The sequence below is a fragment of the Xylocopa sonorina genome, chromosome 7 (genome assembly GCF_050948175.1).
Source record: "Xylocopa sonorina isolate GNS202 chromosome 7, iyXylSono1_principal, whole genome shotgun sequence".
NCBI classification, from domain to species: domain Eukaryota; kingdom Metazoa; phylum Arthropoda; class Insecta; order Hymenoptera; family Apidae; genus Xylocopa; species Xylocopa sonorina.
The window spans coordinates 2,924,657-2,946,779 of NC_135199.1; the positions used below are offsets into that span (position 1 = coordinate 2,924,657).

The following is a 22,123-nucleotide window of genomic DNA, read 5'->3' on the forward strand; positions in this document are numbered from 1 at the left end:
CTGTGAAAACGATCAACTATACCATTAACGAGTTCACCATTACCTCCGACAATCCACGATCTCACGTCTCGACAAGCACCCATAGCAATTCCACTTCGTTCGTATTCGCTCCTCTTGTTTTCCTTCATTTTCTTCTTTTAACTCGATCGCCTTATTTATCTTTTCGCTCTCGTCGGGGGCGGTTCTCTTGGTGTTACTCGTGCAATTTCTCTCTTTGATTTGTTTCTCGTGAAATTACTTTTCTTTAGTTTCGCGTAGTTATAATAGTTTTAATAATTTAAAGCATCGGAAGAGTAGAAGGGAAACTTTGAATTTGTGAGAATCGATCGCGATATACATTTCGTCGAAGATCGAGAACGAGGAAGACTCGTGTGGTCGATTGTTTCGGAGCACGGACAGACTCGACGCACGAGGTCTGACGGGAAAGCGGAGACAGTGTCTCGAGACATATCTGCTGGGTGTTGTGTGCGAACAAGGTAAGGACACATTGTTTTCTCTCAATGACTTCTTAAAATCCATTGAAATTCTCTAAGCTTTTATCGCTTTTGCCTTTCGTCTCTTCTTTCGCTCTTTATTTTGATCGTTTTATTTGACAGCTTACTCTTTATTACGATAAAGTTCTAACGCTGAGAATAAATAGTTGTAAGATATTTATAAATATAAAATGGGTTTGTTGGGGATCGATCTCTCTATTTTATGAAAGATATGTGATCTTAATTTATATATATAAGCTCGAATGTTTGGTGACCAACATACATATATTCGAGTGATCTGTGATGTAAACTTTGAGCCAACTGTTGTTTAAAATTCGCTCGCAAGAAACAGAAACTTTTAGTACTCTTTTTCGAATGATTTTAAAGTAAATAGAACGAAAAAGAGATTAGAAGTCGTAAATTACGAATCCCGAACAGTTGGGTAATCCGTCTGGCAATTCATTAACACTTGACTAAATAATGTGGATTAGATGATATCGTAATTATAATACTTAATCGACTTTTTTATATTTTTTTAACTGCAGTCTCGTGTTTCGTGTGTCAGAGTCCGTGTTTATAATAGCTAAACCGTTTTATCAAAAAATGGAATTTTATAGTGTGTATACAAATCTCTCGAGAATTCCATTGTAGAGCCTTCGATTAGCTGGCAAATATTTAAATTTGAAAATGGTCGTTATATCTCATAATCTCATTTAGAATAAACAGAAGTTTAATTAACTATGTAACAAATTTGTCCCTCGTGTCATATAAATGTTATATAATTGGCTCACTTTATTAGTGGAGATGCATATTATATTATCTGCTTTGAGATCCATTATAGTTAACATTATTGATTTCATTATATAATCTACTCGTTAAGATTAACGTGAGTAGTTATAAGGTCAAGATTTAATGAAATTGCACATTATTATCGTGATAGTCGCCTTATTAGAATTATCAAGATCGTTTGAATTATTATAAATTATTCGATAAAACAACGGACAATCCAATTGAAGATAATTTCACTGGTCTACTTATTTAACGTAAACGTCCAGACCGTCCTAATTAATAATTAGAAGAGCAGTGATATAATTTATACGATAGTGAAAACTCAAATACTTTTTCTTACTATTCGATTTCATTCCAGAGAGTAATTTCATAGTAAATGAAATGAGAGTACACGAGTTTTTGGGCCTCGTCTAATATTTTATTATTCGCGAGGCGATCGCTCGTAAACCCCGAAATTGGAGAACTGTCGCATGAATCACTCTGTACACGTGTCTGTTGGAAAGGCGCATCGACGCCCACGCGGTTTTCCACGCGCTCGTGATGCTGAGGAATACAAACCGAGAAACCTTGGTTTTTCTGATCGTTACGCGCAAATGAAAGACGTTCTGCCAATTTTCCGTACAATGTAATTTGCACAGTGCTCTTCTCCCGGTACTCGAAGATATTTAAAGTTATGCATCGAACGCCACTAGTAAAATTTTATTCCAACAGGCTTAGAATGATCGAAACTGTCCAATGCATTAGGAATTTGATAATACATTACAACATATACACTCTAAATATAGACACACCGGTGTAATCAAATTTCAGTTAAATTCCACTTTATCATTGTTTGCTCTGTTAAGAAATATCAACGTTAAAAGCGACTTCTATCCTAGAAGAAAAATAAGAGCATCGAACGTGTGAAGATATAGAAAGTAAATAGAAGCATTTTTGTAGAGTTCTTCTTAAGATCCAGCACTTACATTCACGATTATAGATACAGCTGTATCAAGAGCGACAACAGTCGAATGTACAACGAAGTGTATTTTTTTTGGATATAGAAGTGCGAGTTGCGCAAGAATTTTTTACGTACGCTCGAATTCACCTCGTGCGTTTAAGAGCAGGCTGTTTGGTTGATTTTTTAACACAGAGGCGTCTGGTACTTTAGCAAATTTGACGGGCCAAAAAATGTGCGCAGTTATTGCCGCTGCAGCGACTGTAGCCAAATACAACCGTGGATGAAGTTCAATGCCACGTGAACTTTCTCGAAGCGAGGAACTAACGAAGATCGCTCTTGATTCTCCGAAGGAGAGCTCTTTCTCGGAGTTTTTTTCGAAGCAATGGGACAATCGAGGGAATGTCTTATTTTTTTTATCGTCGTTCTTATCTAACCTAAATTTATGCTGAAAACGGCGATAAAACGATAAGTTTCTGAGCGATAATACCGACTAACTCTAAATGGGACATTAATTAGTTTATTTACGATTCTCGACGAATTGTGCAATTGACGAGTTACAATTTTTGTCTTTATTTTTCCATGTGCGTTCAAATGAAGGAAACGAATATCGTTATACGGTGAAATCAGCGATTTGAAATGGAAAATAAACGAATTAACGTATGTGTATTAAATTATTTAAATGAATAGGTTCTTCTTTAATGTAAACGAGTTCTTCGAAGAGTAGCTTTATAAAAATGATTGATCGAGAAATTTCTGAAAAAATCTATCTTTTAATCTTCTAAAAAAAAAATCATGTTGTTCTGATAGTAAGAGATTTACGCGTAGGCGCCATTCGACGAAAACTATTCTATGCGTAGCGTAATCAATTGAACACGACAAGCACGCATTTAACACGTTGTCGGTGCTTTTGCCTCTATCAATGTCTCTACTTCTCCACTTGCAGATGCTGATATTCGTTGCGTAGCCTATGCAGTATAAAACTGTAGTACATGTAAGATGGTTTAAAGAATAATTTAGCGAAAAGTAGTAAGAGATAGATAATAATTTATCGTGTTGATAATTGTTCCTCAAAAAAGAAATTGTTTGCCTTAACGTGTGTATTTTAGTCTTGTTTAAATAATAAGTAATACCTTGAAAGAGTGTGGTGCTTAAAAAAAAAGCTATTTTTCGGTAAGTATTTTATCGAGGAACAATTAAAATATACAGTAGTAATTTATAATAATAATCCAAAGTATTAAAAATATACGAGTTAGCACGTAGTATGTGTACGTAAACGAAGTGTAAACGTAAAGGTTAAAGATTTTGATATTAACGTTTTCTTTTCCTTGATAAATATTCACGCGTGCACACGAGTCACATCCGGCGTGTTTATAGTGAGTTTATGGCGCATGATGATTAAAAGCACAAAAGTCAGATTAATTAAAGATTTCGGCACAATGGAGCAACGAGTCGTTCTCTTTTATCTACGAATTATAATTTTATCAGTCTGTGCGAAATTCGTCTCGGGAATTACTACAATTTCGAAATTTCACTGGCACGTGCCTTCGATTTGCAGTCTCATCCTCGTATTTTGTAACATACATTATACTTTTATTGATAAAACTTTCAAGTCAAGGAAAAGACAAAAACTTCGAGCCACGAAGAAAGATTTTCATGTTCAATTTTCATGTATTCTAGCTTTTTTGTGTCAAATCTACTATAAAAACTTTCTGGTATCTATTATAAATTCTTTTAGCGATATTTTTTTCTTAGTTTCCTTGTTAGAGATTTCCTCTAGCTGATCAGAGTAATTATTGCAACATATACCTATTAATATAAGCGCGATTAATGCAAATTATCACATTCTACTGGATGGAGAATCCGCGAGATTTTTTCTTGTATAAATAATTAAAAGATAAATATATCGTAGATACATCATGCTTTTAATTACTGGGAAATTTGAAGGAGACGAATGGTAAATCATACTCCGATGTGAAGTATAAGTAAAATACATATATAGAATATAATTGTATCGATATTGTTGTATAGAAGAGAAGTTCGAAAAATTGTTTGCACAAGTTTTCCAAGTTTGCGGTAAATGATTATGTTATCTCAAGCAGACAGCAGCATCGCTTAAGCAATTTATTGGGGTTTTTACGCTATGACTGACTTAATAGCGATTAATTGAATTATAGAGATACGCTAACACCGGATCAGTCGCGTGTCACGATAAATTATTTTTTGTTCACAATGTACGCTTCGCGCGGAATAGCTGAGACAAAGTACAATAGATTGTTTCATGATATAACTTGGATCGCGATACTTTACGCGATATGAGCTGCAACTAAGTTCAATAAATCGTTGGTACACAACCGAGAGAACCAGAAAACTTAGGGAGCAAAATTATCATAAATGAAAGTATCGACGCAGATGCCGACATTTCGAGATGCACTTCGGTACCTTTTGACGTTAATGCTAAATACTGACGCACGGGGGGGTGGAATGTTCCCCAACGTGTTTCTACACTTTGTACTTCATTTATCCGCAATTGCATCACGTACTTTGACGCATTCCTTATTATGCACTCTCCGTATCATAATATGCCCCCTGATAAATCTAGAAATCTTTTGTTTATCATAATAAGATATATGATTATGCAGCTATGTTAATACTGTTCACGGCTGAATAGTGGTGGTTTGTTCTTGTAAACAGCGGTTCAAGGCAATTGTTCAGGCTATCTACTAAATCGGATAATTTTTTTTAACTGAACTTGTTTGTAACTATGTTCATGGAAATAAATATTGTTTCGTGAGATATCGTTGTTGAGAAGGAAACAAATGAAGGGGCAAAAAGTAGAAGAATTGTCGGCTATATGACTCATAAAGAACACCAAGGTCCAGAGAACTCTTTCGAGCGTTCTCATTGATTCATGGCGCCGCGTCGCGCCAGTGAGGTTGCAACGCAACCGAGAACGCGCGGACTTCGTTACGCCTCTTCCCTAATCTCCAGCAGGCCTTCGAACGCCACCGTCTCGTTAGAAGCAAGAAACGAGCTATTTATCGGATAGACTCGCGCGTCGGTACTATTTAGGGATCGCAAGTGGCTGAATCCTCATTTAAATCCTGTCCGCGGCGTATAACAGTAATCAACCGCGGTAATGAGAGGAGCGGTGCGGTCGCGATCTCGAAGGATCGCGCGTACTGTCTGCTACTTTCGATTTTCTTTTCTTTGCCGGCCGTTTTCCTTTTGCTTTTCCTTTCCCTCTGTCACGCGGCACGACGGGTCAACAACATTCTGTCCTTCTGACTGGTGACTCGTCATTGTCCCGACCGCGATCCTGCCCGTCACGATTGAAATTGCGAACGCGAGTTTCGAGATTCGCGTTGCTTAGACGAGAGTGTAATCATCGTTTACGTACCTTGGTAATCGCGAAACGTTCGATTACACGGGCGCGCATAATGATTTACGGGCGTTCAACGAGGCAAGAACGTTGCAAAATGATGCTGGACAGACCTAGTTGGTTCTTTCGAGGTTGATGTTAGTTACTTGTGTAATTAATTTAAGCTGAAATATTTAAATGTAACCTTAGCTTAATTATTAGATACTGTTTGAATGATAATTGATAGTTCTCGTGCGTGGTATAGATGTATGCAATCTTTACATACTTTCATGTGTTTGTATGTTAGGAACTGTTCAGATTGATACTATAAATAATGATGCGCATTAAAGTAGAGTTTTTCGTGTTTGACAATGTTTCACATACCTCACTCGAGGAAGTAGCTATCATTGTGCAAGGTCTTAAAATTAATCCCTATAATGTTATCTCGAATTTTTCTGCGAGTACTGATAAAATCTTTCGTCGTCACGCTACATACCAGAGCAGTATAGTAGTAGTGTCTTTCCGAATAATCGCGATTTATTAAAGTTTCCTTTAGTTGCATGGAATGGTATGACCATTTATTTACTTGTAATTACAGTAGGATATTTTCAGTATGACGTACAATACATTTGCTTTGTCCTCCGACCATTTTATGCAAATACGTGTAAATACTATGTTTGCGTTAAGAATAATTACATAGTTGTTTGTTTAAAAATATATAAGTACGAGATAATTTTGATCTATAAAGCCTAAACAGTTTTGGAAACCATTACATCAGCTAATGAGCTGTTGTGCTCAACTTTTGTTGAAAAATTTACCATTGACAAACAAGTGTGAAATGAAGAAGTGTTGCGAAATATATAAGATATGTTTCTGTGGATAGCAGACACCAAAAGAATTAAAATATTTTTGAACAAACATTGGTATATGACTAATGTAACATTAGTTTATTTACGAGCATTGAACATACTTAAAAGAACAAAACACAATAATTACATGATTAAGTACAAATTTATGTTACAGATAACACACATTGACCAAAATAAAAAGTGCACCTATTGCAAAGAGACGAATTAGCTGCATAACCAGGCAGTGATATGAAGAATACGCAAACCAACAGCTATGGTATGTTAATCTATACTCTACTTCATTTTAACTAAAATCCATAGGTATAAAGGAAAAAACTGCTAGCTATGGAGAACAAAAATAAAACTTAAATGGTAACTAGAAAATTTGATAAACAAAACGGTAGATCAATCGTCCTGTTTCTTTCTACCTCCTTCATCTAGTTCACTTGGACGATTTATCGTCTCAAAGTAGGTTGCCTTTGCAATTCCATACAGTCAACTCCAACGACTGCTTGTCCTCGGGCACAGCATTTATTTGCGCGAGAGACAACGGCTTCATTACCGTATCGAGCGTAAAATGCACTCCTCGCATAAGAATCAGAATCGCGTGCTTCGATACGAAACGACGTTAAAGCTCGAGGGAGGTCTCTGATCTAGAAAACAGACAGGACGATACGCGCCGGACGTTTCCAACTGCCCAACAAGGTAGCCGAAGTTGCGCGCCTGGTGAACGAAGGCTGGTCTCCATCGTTTCGAGGTTATACACACCGTACATTTTACGGTTCACACGAACAGTCCATCGATTTTTTCCTTCGAAACTGGTTTCCTCGTCACTTACTATACTTAAACTGTAATAAAGGTTAATACGGTATGAACGCATTATCGTGGAATCCTGCGCCCGTTTCACCGAGAAATCATTTCGGGTCGAGGCGTATCGTATTGAAAAACATTATTTCATGGCTGCCGCTGGGAAATGAGAATTGAATAAGCCTGACGTCGGCAGGGATTATTATTGGGTTCGTGTACGGTGTCGTGTACGACAGTGGTTCAGATGGTAAAGATTTCCTTTTTGCGCGACTTTATTTCAAAATAATTATTGAAATTCTAAATTCTTATTTTAATCCCCAAAATAGATATTTATTACAATCGCGAGGTATTTTTTAAGAGTTTTATATAAGATTTCTTATATTATATACGATATCGTATGTTAATAACAAGTTAATAAAATAATGACGCAATCAGATATGTTTGCTTTACAGTTTCCTCCTTCTCATGGATACGTAAACTCGTAAACGCTTGCAAATACATTGCGATTCACGTTAAACACTTGTTGAAAGCTCTGTGCGCATCGCGCAAGTCGGTGCTGACGAATGGAAATTGTGACTGATTCTCTGCAATTATAATTCCAACCATTTTTCTAATGGTATAAATTAACCTTTTTTCCCCAAGGAACGATTGTGTATCTTTTCCGTGTGATAGTAACGCGACTAGATAATGCGGACGATAAGTGATTTCTGGAAACGAACAGGAAAACCGGTATTTTCCCTATACATTCGATCATCCGTTCCGCTGTACTTATACTCGCACTAGAGCTGTGTTTCACGTAATTTGCATGAACAGCATCACGGCACAGTTAGGAAAAACGTTCATCGAATTGTGCTTGCGAAAGAGATTTTTATTGAATTAACTGATGCATGTTTTTCTATCGTCAATTTTGCCGCACCCAGTATAACTCTCCGTTGCGGATGTAAATTTAAATATTTTTTAGATGGACTTCTCTTAAGAATAGTGTGCAAGTTTTCAATATTCTTTTTACTTCTTTTCTGTTTATGGGTTGTATCCCATTTCTTCTTTTTGAAATCTTGAAATTCCAATGGTAATAAGCAACGTTTACGTTGTAGAAATTGCAAGTGAATAGTTCAATGTCGGTATAACAATATTTAGAAACTCGTTTAATTCGGCTCGTTCGGTGTAAATGATTCACTTTTTGTTTTCCTTGCCACGTGTAACTGCGGGCAAATAATTTTTATCGGGGCGATTTTGTATCGCACGTTTGGATAGCGTTAGGAAATTGCCGCTATAGTTCAGCTGAAGGAATGCAGCATGTGTGATCAATACCCAGCGGATTGCAAAATTAACGAAACTTACTGCGCTTAGAGACGGAGCAGTTCGCACAAGTACCGATCTTTGGTAATAATTTTGAGGTATGGTACAAGTTACTGTTTTTAACACATCCAAGTAACTACGATTTTAAAAGTTTTATTATTATTTTCGGTAATCTGAGAATGTTGCATATGTATATCGCATAATTCGTTTTTGGATGTGATACGTTTTAGTCATCGAATCGTACGATTATTATATACATCGGGGAACTTTGTTCAATTTTATCTAGGCAGACCTCGTGGAGGGGAAGTTCAACCGGTTCAGTTTATTATAGTTGACGAATGGTTATTAATTGTAAGTTCGCGATGACGTTATGTCTGCAGATATCAGACGGTTTTGTAATTGGGGAATATTCTTTGTTTTGCGGGACACTAAGATTGCATCAAGCAACCCAATATACATATATGTACAATACATTTAAATAGATCGGGAAATACGAAAGCATATGTATGTGCGATGTGTAAAGAATGAACAATGCAATGAGAGAAGGAGCGCTGCATGCGTACGATGTTGAAAGCGTGTATTTCGTAAAGTGATAAAGTACGACATAATAGTTCCTCTGTTCTTCTTATTTCTTATCAAATGCTTGGTACTTCGGCACTTGAACGTTTCAATGTGAACGCGTCGCCACAACGAAAAGGTTGGAAAGGAAATTTTAAGCGGTCAAGAGGATACGGAGTAATTAAAAATAAAATAGCGTTCTTGGCCTTTCGTAAAAAAATGAGGCCGGTATTTATCGGTATCTAAAGTGCAGCGAGCATTAAGTTCGATTAAGGAGCTTTGACATCCTCATTGTCCGAAGTTCAAGTTGCGCGAGCCACGATAAACGCGACGTGTACACAAGGGTAACTGTTCAATAAGATTAGAGATCATCGTAATTACATGTGTTAAGTCAATTCGAGGCCCGGCTTCTCCCTAGTTATCGCGTGAACCGGTAATTATCGCACTCGAATTGGTTTTTCCTCTTGGGTGCAAGGCCTTCTTCGCCCCGTGGCTATGGAGCGGTATCGTGTTTTTCTGCGAAGCCGTTGACATGCAAAACATGTGTAAAGCCGGGCGTATCAAAGTGCGATTAACGCGTGTACGCGACTGGCCAATCGGACGTCCCTTTCCGGCGCACCCACTTGTTGCGCAAGGCGATCGCGTAAACGTTGTAATTGTCGACGCGCAGCGTCTACGAGCAATGACAAATACAAATGGACGTTAATTGATCCGAAGTAAACAGTTTAATTACGAAAGCTGTCACTTTTTTTTTTTCATTCACTCGTTTCTGTAGGCATCTTGAAAAAACAATGCACGATTAAATAAATCTGTCGAGATAGCTGCGAAAAGAATTCCTCCACGCTAATTCGTTGAATGGTTGATCTGTTTTTCTTCTTGGTTGGGGTGAAGGAAATTTATTGAAAGAAGAAATAATCTGGTTAAGAGATGAGAATAGAAAGTGGATAGGACGCGATAGAGTGTTGCATAAGAAAGTTTCAGCAGCTGGAATTCAACGATATTCGCTTTCCACGGGTACGAAGGGAAAGTTTCTCACTTCTTTCTTCTTTTTTCGGGTCCAAAGTATCGACGTGGGAACAAAGCATGATTCGTTTAATACTTGAGCTATTTTTTACACGGTATACCATTTATAGGATTTTACAGAAAGCAAGTTTTACGTTTAATGAGTTAAGCAATCTTATTTTATGAAATTTGTTAACTCCGAAGTGTGTCATTTATATTAGTATTTCTATTAACTCTTATCATCTCATTACGATGTTTTAATGTCATTTGCAAGTACGTTTAGAAGCCACAAACAATTTATCTTTTATTTTTTGCATACTTACTTTTTCCTTTTAATTCTATACAAGTTTTCTCTTGATTATTAAAAGAAATTTTCCAGTTTATGTCAAATCGTGTAAGAGAGAATCGTTTGAATAGAAAAAGAATATTGACATTTCCATTTTCCTTCTGTGGTTATACAATATCGGTATTTAAGATATTTGGTAGATCAATTACTGGTTTGCTCGATTATGCTACACATGGTGCGAGCGACAAAAATGAACTTTCTAATAATATGTGTCACGATTAGCAGGAAAACGTATCAGAAATTTTTTCTTAAGTTCTAATCTGCATGCTTTCAAGGATTCCGTTGACGCTTTCATTTTCTGTCATTTACTCTGTCTGTTCTTGTTATTTCCTGCCGCGAATAGTGAACCCGATGACAGATTTGCAAATCATTACACACTACCACAACAACGTTCTAATTTTAAACCCTATGCTAAAATAGCTTGTCTGAAATAATTAAAATCGTTGAAGTAGTATCTAATGAATTAAAATCTGTACTACATTACTTCGTCGTGTAGATTAATATCTCTGTTATAATTATATTAGAATATGGTTTGACAGCGCTGCATACTGATTAGCGTATTTAACTTCTTTGAATATAATTATCGACGATTCATTATTTTTCCATCACAAATAGTGAAACCTGTGAAAATCATATTTATATTTATTTGTATAAAATATTTCATGTATACCTTATATTTCTTTACATTTATCTATCTCTGACGAAGAACCGTGTTAATTAGTTTCTTGCCGTTGTTCCTCTAACATGTGCGTAGCTTGATTAACTCTGCGTCATCGACACTTGAGAGACGTGTACACGAATATGTTAAACATCGCCTTTACGTAATTCATCAAGCAATCTTGATCGCAAGGCAGGCAGAGAATTTGATTAAATGCTATGGTTGCGCGTACCAGAAACAATACTTAAATCTATCGAGTTGCTTCGCAGTTACAAACTGTACGATATCTTTACAGTTTCTAAGAAAACGAACGTCATATTGGCTTACAATTTTATGAAAATAGTTTGCCATCCAGAGCGCTGATTAGGCGTTCTATTATCGATAAGCACTTTATGCCATCGTCGATGAATCTACGCTGCGGCTGAATTTAAAGCTGCTTTTATTCTTGCATAGTGAGATTAGTAATTATTTTGGTTGAAATGTCTCCAAAATTAGAAGTCTCGAGGAAGAGCTCTTTAAATTGGACATTTAAAAAAAGATGGAAATCCGTTCCAGGGAACTCCGGGGAAATCCGTTCATTTTTCTAATAATTAATTAATTATAAAAGCCGTTGAACTGATCACTCAATTATATGTATATAATACAAATATATGTTTCAGAATGTGAACATATATTAGTAAAATGATACATGCTTTATCGTTCAAATGCAATAAAAGTTTCTGAGAAAGGAATTTGTATAACACTAGTTAGTATCCTGTTTCTAGTGCTTCTGTTTATTTGCACGCATAATGATCTGTCAACACATTTTTCGAATACTGATATTGTCTACATAGAAGTAATAAATCACCAGAACAAGAGTTGCTAATTTGAAGATTCCGTGTCGATTCACCGCTCGAGGAATTTTCAATGAACGTAAACATTTTTCGATTCTAAGAAATAAGTGGAATAATAAAAAAAAATTAAAAATGGAAAATTTCATTTTCTGTAACAGATCAGAAAGTTACAGGTAATAACTTTAACATTTGCGATAAATATAAACTATACTTACACATAATGGTATGCATTAGCTTTATCTACATTATGTTGCAATTTCTGTGTATAAATAGCTATATGTTGAACTTGCCCCTTGCACAATCGTAATGAGTGATATACCAAATAAAGTAATATCAATGTTATACAAGAAATAATTTTTAAAGTTCACATGAAATGCAGAAAAGAGGTAGCATTTATTTCATCGCTGAAATTTGATTATTAAAGTCTTATTCCGTATAACTACGTTAAGAATACGAACTATTATCAAGATATGAATGAAAGCGAAATATATCAGGAACCAATCGTATAAAAAATTGAGCAACATGTCCGAATTCCTCTTCTTGCGGAACCGCCGGGAAAAGGTCAAAATCATTGAAATGGCAATTAATCGCCATTTATCTTCCAGCCTTTTAATTGCTATATTGAGTTAGCCTTCGCAATTATTGTTTGCCACAGACGTATTTTCCATCGAGCAATCTCTATTTCTGTTTACTGTATTTGATAAACGTTTCAATCGTACGATTTTTATTGCCATCAATTGTGTCTGCACAATTGTGCCTTACTTAAAGTGATTTCCTAATACGACCACTAACTCGTCAAACCAGAATCAACGATACAATTTTCTAAAGAACTGTTGCAAGATTTGATAGACTGTACATATACATAATTGGTGTACATGAAACGCGATTAATGCGAAAAATGAAAGTACTTAAAGGATTGTTTTTTTTTGTCACACAGCGGAAGTGAATGGCAAGCAAGTCTCGAATGGTAAACAAGATGTTGTCGACAGTAGCGATGAGGTCGATGCCGTGCAAGAAGCTATCGGGAATCTTGGCAGATGGCAAATCTATGTCTGCCTGGCGATCTCACTGGTCAAGTTTCCGATCGCTTGGCACCAGCTGGCGATCGTCTTCATGGCGGCGCATCAGGACTACAATTGCACTGCGCCGGCACGCGCCGAGGCCTCTGATCAGTGCACAGTCAATGTCAATGGAACGATGGAGGAGTGCACAGAGTGGGAATACGACAGGAGCATGTTCACAGAGACGATAATATCGCAGGTGACTGTCGATAAAGACATTTTGTCCATTATCTTCACCTTCTTCGTTGAGGATCGAGTTGAAACCGGCAATAATCGTTGCCTTAAATTACAGTGGCGGAGTTAAATAAATTCGGTTTTTAATCGTTCTTTGTACGCTTAATATTTTGCTTAAATAAATTGCGACGAATGTTGCGCGACAGTTTATGTTTCCCGAGTGGAATAACCAAACGGAGCGTACGATGGACGTAGAAACGATAGAATGCGATTTAGATGCGATTAAACCAAGTTTAATCGTGTTGGGTAAGTGGAAATGCTCGTTTGGTATGTTTTTCAGTAATGACGTAGTATAGTTTTGTTCAGTATGCTGAGATCCCTAAAATTATATTTAACATAACGCATAACGCACGGTATAAATAGTTGGATACGTGACAGACACGAGGTACTGAGAGAATTGTCCTGAGTGTCGACAGAATTATTTTCATTTCGCTAAAAAGTTGTCTAATATAATACTTGTTCTTACTTGAGACAGCATAGAAGGAAGAAATTTTTTAATGATCGATTGTCAGTACACATCATGTATTATCAGTGATGTGATATTAAAACGATTTTTTTATAACCATACTTAACATACTAAATCGTAGAAATTTTTTCTTTCAATTAGTTTTTCATACTTTCTTTATTATCAAAAGTATAATTGCATGGATAAAGTTTTATTATCAGTTTTTGGGATTATTACTGTATCGATTTTTTATTATTATTTATTGAAAATCTACTTAACTTATAAAAACCTTTGTTAACGACTGTTTTCGTTTATGATTACATTATTTCAGTGGAACTTAGTATGCAGTCGATCGCATTACGCTAATATCCAGCAATCTATTTTGATGTTTGGCGTACTTTTGGGAAATATTATATTTGGCAATCTAGCAGACAGGTATAGACATTCTTTTTGATTTTTTCATTTGATGAACTTTTACTTCTTCAAATAATTTCACCTATAAATACTCTTTTAAGCGTAATAATATTTATAAAAATTGAAATTTGTAATCTATTAAATCAGGTATGGCAGAAAGATGCCGTTGATGGTATCCGTAGTTCTTCAACTTGTCTCTGGTATCGGATGCGCTATCGTACCGTGGTTTCCGGCACTGTTATTGATGAAACTGCTCAGTGCTGTAGCTACCGGCGGCACGATGGTTACCAGTTATGTTATTTGTAAGTAAGAAATATCCAATGAACCTATTCATTTACGTGAAGGATGTTCTTAATGATAATTATAAACGACAGGTATGGAAATCGTCGGTACGAAATGGCGGGCTGCCATCACGGTACTTTATCAAATTCCATTCAGTCTGGGCCACATGTCGTTGTCTGGATTCGCATTTATATTCCGTCACTGGCAACACCTTCAAATCGCTATCACGGTACCCTCCATCGTTCTTCTGAGTTACTGGTGGATCGTACCCGAATCCCCCAGGTGGTTGCTCGCGTTTGGAAAGCAACGAGCAGCTTGTAAAATCTTGCAAAAGGCAGCTAATATCAACAAGATCAAAAACAAGAACATTCCAGAGATGGTCAGACAACACTGTCTGCACCAGGTAAAGTATAACAGTTAACATTTTTGAATCGGCCGTGAAAGTAGCTGTAAAGATCGATGATTAATCAAGGAGGCGACAATTGATTTCACAGAATTCCAAACGATCGAATCTAGACCACAAAGCATCGTTCTTCGACCTGTTTCGTACACCCAACATGAGGATAAAATCCTTGTCGATTTTCTTCAACTGGATCGTCTGCGGTATGGGTCTGTTCGGAATGTCACAGTACATAGGCCAAGTTGGTGGCAATATTTTCGTGAACTTCGCCTTTTCTGGTGCTATACAGGTACCAGGAAACTTCGTCGCTTGGTGGGCGATGAACAGACTCGGTAGAAGGATCACGTTAATTTGCAGCAACGCAATTACTGGCGTTGCCGCTCTTTTGCTCATCGTAGTATCTGATGGTGAATATACTCTTTCACATGGATAACGTAATCGTGCGACTTCCTTCACTGATTTACATTTTATTTGTCCGCAGATATTACTTGGCTTCGATTAATCCTAGTCTCTTTCGGCATCGTTGGTATGTCGGTCGCGTTCACTACAGTTTACCTGTTTTCCGGTGAATTGTTTCCCACGGTTGTTAGAAATATTGGAGTGGGCACCAGTAGCATGTGCGCCAGAATAGGCTCCGTCACGGCGCCATTTGTCGTGTCTTTGGTAAGTTACAGGGTAACGATTGGACTGTCGATGATTTTCATTGCGGTTGTAAAAGTAGGTGCAACGAGGATGAAAGTCTTAGCGGTCATAAAATATTTACGAGGATGTGTTCGATTATCGCTGTAGGATAAAAAATCTTTTTTCTTCAAACTGTCTTTTTAAGAATAATATTACATTAGATGATAAATTCATTTATATCAACTGCAATTAATTTGTAATGATATTTGAAAGGGTCAAATTCAAGGCTGGTTGCCACCTCTTTGTTTTGGAATTCTCCCAATGATTGGTGCCGCCCTTTGCTTCTTATTGCCAGAAACTGTTGGATGTACTCTTCCAGAGACGCTTGAAGATGGCGAGAACTTTGGAAAGTTAGTATCATTAGCACCTATATATATAATTGTTTTACCATTATCTTCAACATATTTCATATTAATGAAAAATAATATTTTATTTGCATCGTTATCACTTTAGTTGTTACATTTTTTTTTTCATTCATTACAGGAAACCTGAGAAGATAAAGAAGAATGCAAAAGATGTCGAAGCAGAGGCGGCACTTTGAACGAAGACTGTAATTAATTATTATTTATCTGGAAATTGTTCAAAAAGTTAGGAAAAGATACACGTATAAGTTAAACATCGAATATACGGCTTCTCATAGAACAGTTAGGTGTATATACAAATAATACTTGAGGTCATTCCGCGTTTTTATTTATTACATTATAACATCTACAATTTTAAAGCCATCGTTGTTTACCTTCGCATACGTTGAAACACAACGACTTCATATTCCAACTGATTTTCTATCCATTCGTATATAAAAAATACAGTCTCCATTATAAATGTAGAAATTTCGTTAAGGGAAAGAGAGGAATAGTGCCAAATGTATTTCGAAATGTCTTAAAAATATTTTTGATAACGACAATTTTATAGAATCGAAGAATGTGACTTACCGTTAAACGTAACAATTACAAGGCAAGTGTCTTGTACCATTTTATTGTAAATGTATAAATAGATCTTATATTTTATAAAATTGAAATCTCTTATTTTTTGGTATCCATTTCTCGTAGATAGGACACAAGAATGTGTATAGTGACCACAATGGAAATTGAACTTTAATTCTTTTTTCAAATCTTAAAAAATTTCATAAAAAAATCAGAACATTTTGTGACAATTTTTCTTTAAATTCCATTTTTCTGAAAAGATCATCACCGTATGTAGACTTCTTAGCTAGGCATGCCGCTTCGTCTATTGGCTGACCAAGCACCGCGATTATCTGAATCTACTTAGAATTAACTCGTCGCCTCGTCGGTTGTACATTGTGGTCTTTATTGGTTTGCTCGAGTCTGTAATTTTTTGCAAAATATAAAAAATGTATTAGTTTAACTAAATATTAGAAAAATGTCACATGCATTTATTTTGTTATCTGTGGTTTGCATAAATTGTAATAGTGACAGATACAGCTTATTAAAATCATTGTTGCTTAGGGAATTTCGAAGGATAGAACTGAGAATTAGAAATTAGCTAAGGAATTACAAGCTAGCTTATTTTAATAAGTATATTTGCTACTGAATACGTGATACCAATATCAATGGCTCTAACAATTATATAATTTGAACATCTGCATTGAATAATCGTTAGAAGAGACAATGACTATAGTCCTGGAATTGGTGACCTTTGTTTTTCTTAGGAACACTCAATGGCCACGTTACTATGTAATTGACAGTGCGGATTACCATATTTTGAATAATGACAGAATAATAAGCTGGAAAACGTGATTGCTTAGTGTTAAATGTTCATTTTTTATTTTTTAAATGTACTTTAAGTATTTTCTACACTCGTAGCTGACATTCTTTTTTATCCCGAGAAAACAAAAATTTACACTAAAAATTAGAAAATTTGTACCTGTTTCATTTCTGCTTATAATTTTGAACTTCAAATATTAGTAAAAATATTGAATAATTATAATAATAGAAGAGGTAAAGAAATGAATATTGAAGTTATTTAAAACTCGTTGAATGTCTGAATATTATTATTAAATGACCGCATTTTACTGGAGGCTTGGCGTTATCTGTAAACTCAGTGCTTTAGCAATGTTTGCGGTTGTTCTTGTTCGAATCTCAAGGTTCATATCATTTACTTTTATTCTGTAGATATAAAGGTCTTTACTTTTGTTCTTTTTTTTACTGAAAGGAGGGCGTTAAACTAGGCGGCACCTGTCATGCCTCTTTTAACAACAAGACTATACTTGATTCACTAGACTACACTTGATTCGACATATTATACAACATGTTATATAACAATTAATTTAAAAGACTAACAGTAAATTTATCGATGTTAATAAAGTGAAAAATGATTAGAATAAACTTTTGAAAAATTAAATAATTATTCCAAGAGAATCGTCATGTATATTTGAGACATTGATATATAAAGATATTAAATCGAGTACTTATTTACGAGAGATGATTACGCGTAGGAAATGTTACGTATTATGTACGCTATTGAATGTATTTCCGTTTACCGGATGAAATGGTTTAAACTTTAAAAAGTTCTGTGACGATGGTTTGATTGTTCTGATTTTTACGGAAATGCAACAAAAGTTGTGTGTCATAATTGGCGGAAATTACACTGACAGTACCAGTAGCATTTTATGTAACACGAGTTTTTAAAAAGTTATCATTTTATTATGATTTTCATTGACATATGCAATATAAATATCATTTTATTCGTACTTTGTATGGTATAATCTTTTATTCAGTTTTTAAAGTTGCATTATTAATTGTAAAACAATTCCTTACGGCGCTATGGTATATTTATAATTTTAATTTTTTATTTTTTATTGCTACGCTTATTGAATACATTTATGTAATTCTTTAATCTTTCATCGTTCAAGGTCTTCATTTTTTTGGCAACATCCGTGACAATAAAATTAAAGATAACTTGTTTGAGTCAAGTGTTTCGGCACTTTGAAATTCATTGACCACTAAAATATTCACAGAATTCTGAATGCGCATAAAGTGAACAATATTTTAATTAAACCTTAAGTAATTACCGTCTTCTAAACGTCACGATCAACGACGTTTAAATCCCCAGATATGAAATGAGGACATTTTCAGTTTGGATCTTGATCGCAGACATTCGAAAAAATATGAACGTAGCTATATAAAGTACCATGGCACGATGAGCAACAGTGTCATTCTGCCGTGGGCCGTTGTCGTGTCCAGAAAGGCAATTCGTTCTTCAGATACGAATAGCGGACACCAGGTACCGAACCCTGTTATACGTCTGGCATTAACTAGCCTTTAGTTCTTCGCTTGTTCTCGATCAGTGCGGCTGTAGCTTGTAACCGAACGGACGGGTTTCAAATTGGGAGAAAGGTGAGAGAATATAGTTTAAGATATAATTTATCAAAATACTTTGTTTCCTTTACATTTATATTTATTTTACTTACTGTTTTTCTTCAATTTTATTTCATAATTATTCATATTTTATTCGAGCTCAGTTGGAAACTGACTAGCTTTAACATAGGATTATTTCTTAAAATTATAATGAAAAAGGCATTTTAGAGTATTCGTTTCATGTTGTTAACATCCTATGAAAGTAATTGATATGACTATAAACGCGAAGAAAATAATAATAAAAGTGTTTCTGGAGCAATTTCCCCTCTTCGAGAGGCTTTCGCTGAATTCGAAATACTGTTACATTCTCGAGGTATCGGACTCTTTCGCAAGACATCTTAAATACAGACTGCTGCACAAACTCTAGATGACACACTTAATCTGAATTCGAATATACTGTTATGTGGTTACTGGGAGATTCGTCTACTGATAAAGATTTTTCAATAAAAAATTTTTCAATAAAAGAATCTCATACGTCTATGTATATTCTGTAAAAATAAAGATACAAGTTGTATATTTTTATCAACTTTCAGCGAAAAATACAAAGATCGGTTTTTACATTTGAGTTACGACAGCAAATAAAGATTTTAAATATTTTATAATAAAAATTTAAGATATTTTACTATTCTGAATAAAATAAATACTGGAATAATTAACAAATGTATGGATTAACATCTCTCTTTTCACAGATATGTGGTACCTACTGTTGGTTGCGTTGTTTGCAGTGGCAAAAGGTCAGGAATTTAAAATAATTCACGCATGGAATTATGTCGAATACAATTTTCCAAATGACAGTATTCGAGATACATTAATATCCAACGGCGATTACGTACCGGAGAACAATATGCCTCTTGGTATGCACATTTGGGATGATAAAGTGTTCGTTACTGTGCCCCGATGGAAACCCGGCGTCGCCTCCAATTTGAATTATTTCTCAAAAAGTGACCAATCGCGTATGTAAATTTCTCTCTAAAGTATCGCAATTGAAATTCAAACGCAATACATTTTTGGTTAATCAATATTATCGAAATTTATTTTCAAACTTGAAACTTGTTTTCCGTAGAATCACCGAAGTTAACTCCGTATCCAGATTGGCAGACGAATTATATTAATACACCAGACAGTATTATAAGTATTTTCCGTGTCAGATCTGACGCTTGCAATCGATTGTGGGGTGTCGATACAGGCATCGACGATATTTTGGGCAATGGCACAGTTGTACGACCCGCAACAATTGTCGTGATCGACTTAAAAACAGACAAGGTAGTATAAGAAACTTGTTTCATTAATCTATGTCTATCGATTAAAGTCGACGTTACAATATTTAATTGAACTATTTTTTTTTTGTTACAATAGATATTGAGAACTTATCCGTTAAAAGAATCGGACCAAACACCGAATTCTTTCTTTGCCGAATTAGTAGTCGACGCTGATCCGAATAATTGTGAAAATTCATACGCTTACATTTCCGATTTATCTGCATACGGTTTGGTAGTTTATAGTTGGGCGAAAAACGATTCCTGGCGAATTACGCACAATTTCTTCCACTTTGATCCTCTAAACGGTAAGCAATTTCGACGAAACCGCTGGTCTAATCGCGTTAAGATTCTAAAAATGAAATCACGTTATACTATTGTCTTCGTATGACAATGGTTTTCAAACATTTCACACGGAAATAATTTTCCCTTCGATTCCTAGGAAATTACGACATCAGCGGATTCAAATTTCAATGGACAGATGGGATATTTGGAATGTCTTTGTCCGCGCCACGAAGCGATGGCTACAAAACCTTGTATTTCCATGCGATGTCTGGTATAACTGAGTTTTCAGTGTCTACGGAAGTTTTACAGGACGAAACGTTAGAGAAATCCAGTGATTATTACGCTTTCCACGTCGAGGGTACGAAAGGTCCGAATACTCAGGGACCCACTTCTTTGATCGACACGGACACTGGTATCGATTACTTCACTCAAGTGAGCAAAAATGGCATCGCTTGTTGGGACACCAATGTTGGATTAGAGCCAAACAACTTCGGTAACTATGAATTAAAATGGTTATGGGTTTATTGGAATGTATCTGTACTCTTTTTTCTTTAAAATTCATTCGTTTGATTTGCGAACGTTCGGAAATTGTGAACAATTCCACAAAGATCGTGACGCACGACGCGATAGTCTGGATAATGGCAAGTAGATTCAGCCAGATGCCTTACACAGATAAATGCTAGCCGAATCTACTTAGTACTAGCTGTACCGTTTTCTAACATGATTTTTGTCGCTTTTTACTACAATCTAAAAAATGTTTTTAATTATTTTTACGACATTTATTATACATAACACTAGAATTTTTATTTAATGTTTTAGGAATTAAATACAGGCTGACAACTCAAAGAAATTTTACTATGTATCTTTTAATCGATTTTACTTCTTGTATTATACAATAATCTTTATCGTAAAATAGTTAAAGATTAGTGATTCAGAGGATTTAATTGTCTTTATAAAAATTGATCCAAAAGATTCAATTGTCTTTCTAAGGATTGATCGACAGCTATTATTAACGATTATTCGATTGTTACCGAGTTTCTTCCGGAAAAATATCTCCTACGCCATTTCTAGGAAATTACCGATACCTTATCCGGATTTTGTTTTGCATCGATCGAATGTTGCGTAATTGCGTTCCAGGAAATCCACCTAATATCTTGCATAGAGAAGTAACAATACTTCAACGTATTGATTAACTGTTGTCTTCTTTTCCCTTTTGCAGTTCTCGTGGCGCAGGACAATATGACGTTGATCTTCCCCAACGATATAGCCATCGATCGACCCACCAACATGTTATACGTCCTTTCTGACAATCTGCCACAATTTATGTTTTCTAATTACGATCCGAGCAAGTGTAATTTCTTCCTGACAGCGGCCAATCTCGATTCGTTAACGGCTGCTTGCAAGATGCTGAATTTCGGCAAATGGAGATAAAGATATGATTATAACGCGACTCTCTGATGATCCTTAATAAAATGCTTAATGGATGAACTTTTTAAATTTTATAAGACATTATTATTACTACTATAATCTACTACTAATTGCGCTAATATTAAATATCGTTGTATCCTTTTCTAAATTTAAATTGGTTGACATATACGTGTTTCACTGATACTAGGACACTACTGAAATTCATCGTGCAAATATTGTACCGCGATCGTCATTAAGTCAAGGTTTATATTTTCTTGTCTGATTCCTTTGTATCTACTTTTATTTATTCACAGCAGTTATACAAAAGAATAGTTATAACGATTACACGGGATTTGCGCAGATCGTATAG

At 35.5% G+C, this 22,123-nt stretch overlaps 3 protein-coding genes across 4 annotated transcripts in view; 2 read left to right on the forward strand and 1 right to left on the reverse strand.

The window, feature by feature from the left end:
* The window catches only part of LOC143425503 (beta-galactosidase), a 188,880-nt gene that overhangs the window by 19,475 nt on the left and 147,282 nt on the right, over nt 1-22,123 (reverse strand). The gene's annotated exons all lie outside the window — the stretch shown is intronic.
* On the forward strand, nt 295-16,440 carry LOC143425506 (organic cation transporter protein). Of its 2 annotated transcripts, none has more exons than XM_076898370.1 (10): nt 295-476; nt 6,584-6,685; nt 12,849-13,171; nt 13,983-14,086; nt 14,213-14,367; nt 14,440-14,750; nt 14,842-15,154; nt 15,229-15,410; nt 15,642-15,778; nt 15,912-16,440. In XM_076898370.1, exons 2-10 carry the CDS (start codon nt 6,658-6,660, stop codon nt 15,967-15,969), a joined length of 1,611 nt encoding a protein of 536 aa, XP_076754485.1. In that variant the 5' UTR covers nt 295-476; nt 6,584-6,657; the 3' UTR covers nt 15,970-16,440. The 2 variants fall into 2 exon arrangements, with proteins under 2 accessions (XP_076754485.1, XP_076754486.1); XM_076898371.1 differs by having other exon boundaries at nt 295-454; nt 6,569-6,685.
* On the forward strand, nt 18,597-21,909 carry Y-f (yellow-f). The gene is made up of 6 exons (XM_076898375.1): nt 18,597-18,784; nt 19,495-19,758; nt 19,869-20,068; nt 20,162-20,369; nt 20,504-20,839; nt 21,566-21,909. The coding sequence occupies exons 2-6, from the start codon at nt 19,497-19,499 to the stop codon at nt 21,775-21,777; spliced, it is 1,218 nt and encodes a 405-aa protein (XP_076754490.1). The 5' UTR covers nt 18,597-18,784; nt 19,495-19,496; the 3' UTR covers nt 21,778-21,909.

What these genes read in the sequence shown, in the direction of transcription:
- Y-f (XM_076898375.1), top strand. Translation starts at nt 19,497, where the DNA reads ATGTGGTACCTACTGTTGGTTGCGTTGTTTGCAGTGGCAAAAGGTCAG. An exon ending in CTCAAAAAGTGACCAATCGC is followed by an intron (nt 19,759 to 19,868) that starts GTATGTAAATTT and finishes TGTTTTCCGTAG; the next exon opens with AATCACCGAAGTTAACTCCG. An exon ending in ATTAGAGCCAAACAACTTCG is followed by an intron (nt 20,840 to 21,565) that starts GTAACTATGAAT and finishes TCCCTTTTGCAG; the next exon opens with TTCTCGTGGCGCAGGACAAT.
- LOC143425506 (XM_076898370.1), top strand. Translation starts at nt 6,658, where the DNA reads ATGAAGAATACGCAAACCAACAGCTATG. An exon ending in CAGAGACGATAATATCGCAG is followed by an intron (nt 13,172 to 13,982) that starts GTGACTGTCGAT and finishes ACATTATTTCAG; the next exon opens with TGGAACTTAGTATGCAGTCG. An exon ending in GACAACACTGTCTGCACCAG is followed by an intron (nt 14,751 to 14,841) that starts GTAAAGTATAAC and finishes TTGATTTCACAG; the next exon opens with AATTCCAAACGATCGAATCT.